General features: G+C 38.1%; 1 protein-coding gene across 1 annotated transcript; it reads left to right on the plus strand.

The window, feature by feature from the left end:
* The first annotated feature begins 845 nt into the window (after positions 1-845).
* Positions 846-1,790, plus strand: LOC112930528 (olfactory receptor 5B2-like). Its single transcript, XM_026012874.2, has one exon. It carries the CDS (start codon positions 846-848, stop codon positions 1,788-1,790), a length of 945 nt encoding a protein of 314 aa, XP_025868659.2.
* Positions 1,791-2,676: the final 886 nt, after the last annotated feature.

The raw sequence follows: 2,676 nt of genomic DNA on the forward strand, positions 1-2,676 counted from the left end.
CTGATGTGCTGATGTGCTTGGGCTCTTGCTAGAGCCCAAGATCTACACCAGACACTGTGCCTTGCTCTCTGAATCACCTCTGCTGGTTGTATATGCCCCTACTGCTCCAGTTACTCCCCAACATCCACTCTGATTATATGCCTCAGTTACTTAAGTATAAAGCCCCAAACACTGAGTTTGGGACAATGGAGACACTGAGTAATTGTGAAATGAGCCAAATTCAATTTTTAAAATATTAAGTGTACTGAAGAAACACTCTTGGGTATAAAACTTGGCATTGGAAGTATAATGTCGTAAAACATAAATACATGACGTAATCTCCATGCTTCATAAGTTAAATGGGAGTAATAACCAGTCTATCATAGAGTTGTTGAAAAAAATGAATGTATATACACATAGTGTCTAGAGTAGTTTCTGTCTAGAGCAACATACAAGTGTAAACATTTAATGAATCATGGAACTGAAATGTGAGATATATTTGATTCCAGACCTGCCTTCTTGGTCAAGACATTCCTTTTGCTGTGCCTCAGCTTATAAATTTACAAAATTTAGAAGATGGGAGATGATCCACAGAGATCTTTGTGTCAGCAATGTGAAACTATATAGATAATTCATGGATTAAATTTTGTGCCAAGCTCACACTTGAGTTCTGAATGATTTGAAGTAAGAATGATTTGTATAAGGAAATCATGCACATCTATCTATCTATCTATCTATCTATCTATCTATCTATCTATCTATCATCTTTTTATGTAGCTCTTTCAATTTCACTTCAATTGCTTGTTTGCTTTTTCTTCGTTTATTTCTCATCCCTACAGGGCATCCTGTGATTCCCAACAGCGTCGATGGAGAACAGCACAGAAGTGACTGAATTCATCCTGCTGGGACTAACCAATGCCCCGGAGCTCCAGATCCCCCTCTTTATCTTGTTCACCCTCATTTACCTCATCACTCTGGCTGGGAACCTGGGCATGGTGGTGCTGATTCTCTTGGACTCCCGTCTCCACACTCCCATGTACTTTTTCCTCAGTAACCTGTCTCTGGTTGACTTTGGTTACTCTACAGCTGTCACTCCCAAAGTCATGGCTGGATTACTTATAAGAGATCAGGTCATCTCCTACAATGCATGTGCTGCTCAAATGTTCTTTTTTGTAGCCTTAGCCACTGTGGAAAATTTCCTATTGGCTTCAATGGCTTATGACCGCTACACAGCAGTGTGCAAACCCCTCCATTACACCACCACCATGACAACAAGTGTATGCGCTCATTTGGCCATAGGCTCCTACCTCTGTGGTTTTCTGAATGCCTCCATTCACATTCATGACACATTCAGTCTCTCTTTCTGCATGTCCAATCTAGTCCATCACTTTTTCTGTGATGTGCCAGTAGTCATGGCTCTCTCTTGCTCTGATAGATATGTCAGTGAGCTGGTTCTTGTTGTTGTAGCAAGCTTCAACATCTTTTTCGCTCTCCTCATTATCTTGATTTCCTATCTGTTCATATTTATCACCATCCTGAAGATGCACTCAGCTGACGGATATCAGAAGGCTCTATCCACCTGCACTTCCCACCTCACTGCAGTGTCCATCTTCTATGGGACAGTCATCTTCATGTACTTACAGCCCAACTCCAGCCATTCCATGGACACAGACAAAATCATATCTGTGTTCTATTCTATGGTCATCCCCATGCTGAATCCCCTAGTCTATAGCTTGAGAAACAAGGAGGTTAAAAATGCATTCAAGAATGTGGTTGAGAAGGTGAAATTGTCTGCAGGCTTTACCTCTTAACATTATAGGATTCATGATGGCCTGTGTCATTGTTCTCAGATATCCAACATGCAATGACCATTTTGATGATGCACTGCACCTAAATTACTGAGGTGATACCATTTCTTGTTCAAAAATCTATCATCTTGAAGGGAAAATATATGTCCAAATATGTGATATCTGAAGGAGGATAGGCAAGGAGAACCTTAAGAATTTGGGGGCTCCGCTTGTAGTAAACTTTATTAATTATATATTAATTATTTTTCTACCATATGGCAATGCAAGTCTCCATGTAAAGCATGACATACACAAACCTGTGAATAGAAACATATGCAAGAATCTTATATGTGCACATACACACAGCAGTGGGGAGTTTGTTAAAGGAGTTGAATGTAGTATGACTAATTTTTAATAAAAAAGTTAAAATAACCATTTTAAATATTAGAATATTGATTTATATCTGACATTATTTATTTCCATAGTTGAAAATTTTTCAGAGTCCAAAATGAGGACTAAGAATACATTACCTTGATGAGCACAGAGAAATGTATAAAATTGTTGAACCAATATATTTTACACTTGGAACAAATATAACTAATGTTAATTATACTTGAATAAGAAAAAATTGTTTTAAAATGGTGAGAAAAAAAAAGAAAAAAAATAAAATGGTGAGAAAAGTCCAAAATGTAGTAATACATGATATAATTTTTTTGAGAGAGAGAAAGAGAGAGAGGCAGAAGGGGAGAGTGAAAGAATCTTAAGCAGACTCCACACCCAGCTCGGGGCTCAATCTCATGATCCTGAGATCATGACCTGAGTCAGACACTTAACCAACTTAGCCATCCAGGTGCCCCAACATATCACAGAAGTTTTTTTTAAGATTTTATTTATTTATTCATGAGATAGA

Source organism: Vulpes vulpes, chromosome 5 (genome assembly GCF_048418805.1).
Source record: "Vulpes vulpes isolate BD-2025 chromosome 5, VulVul3, whole genome shotgun sequence".
Classification (NCBI taxonomy): Eukaryota; Metazoa; Chordata; class Mammalia; order Carnivora; family Canidae; genus Vulpes; species Vulpes vulpes.

What these genes read in the sequence shown, in the direction of transcription:
- LOC112930528 (XM_026012874.2), top strand. Translation starts at nt 846, where the DNA reads ATGGAGAACAGCACAGAAGTGACTGAATTCATCCTGCTGGGACTAACC.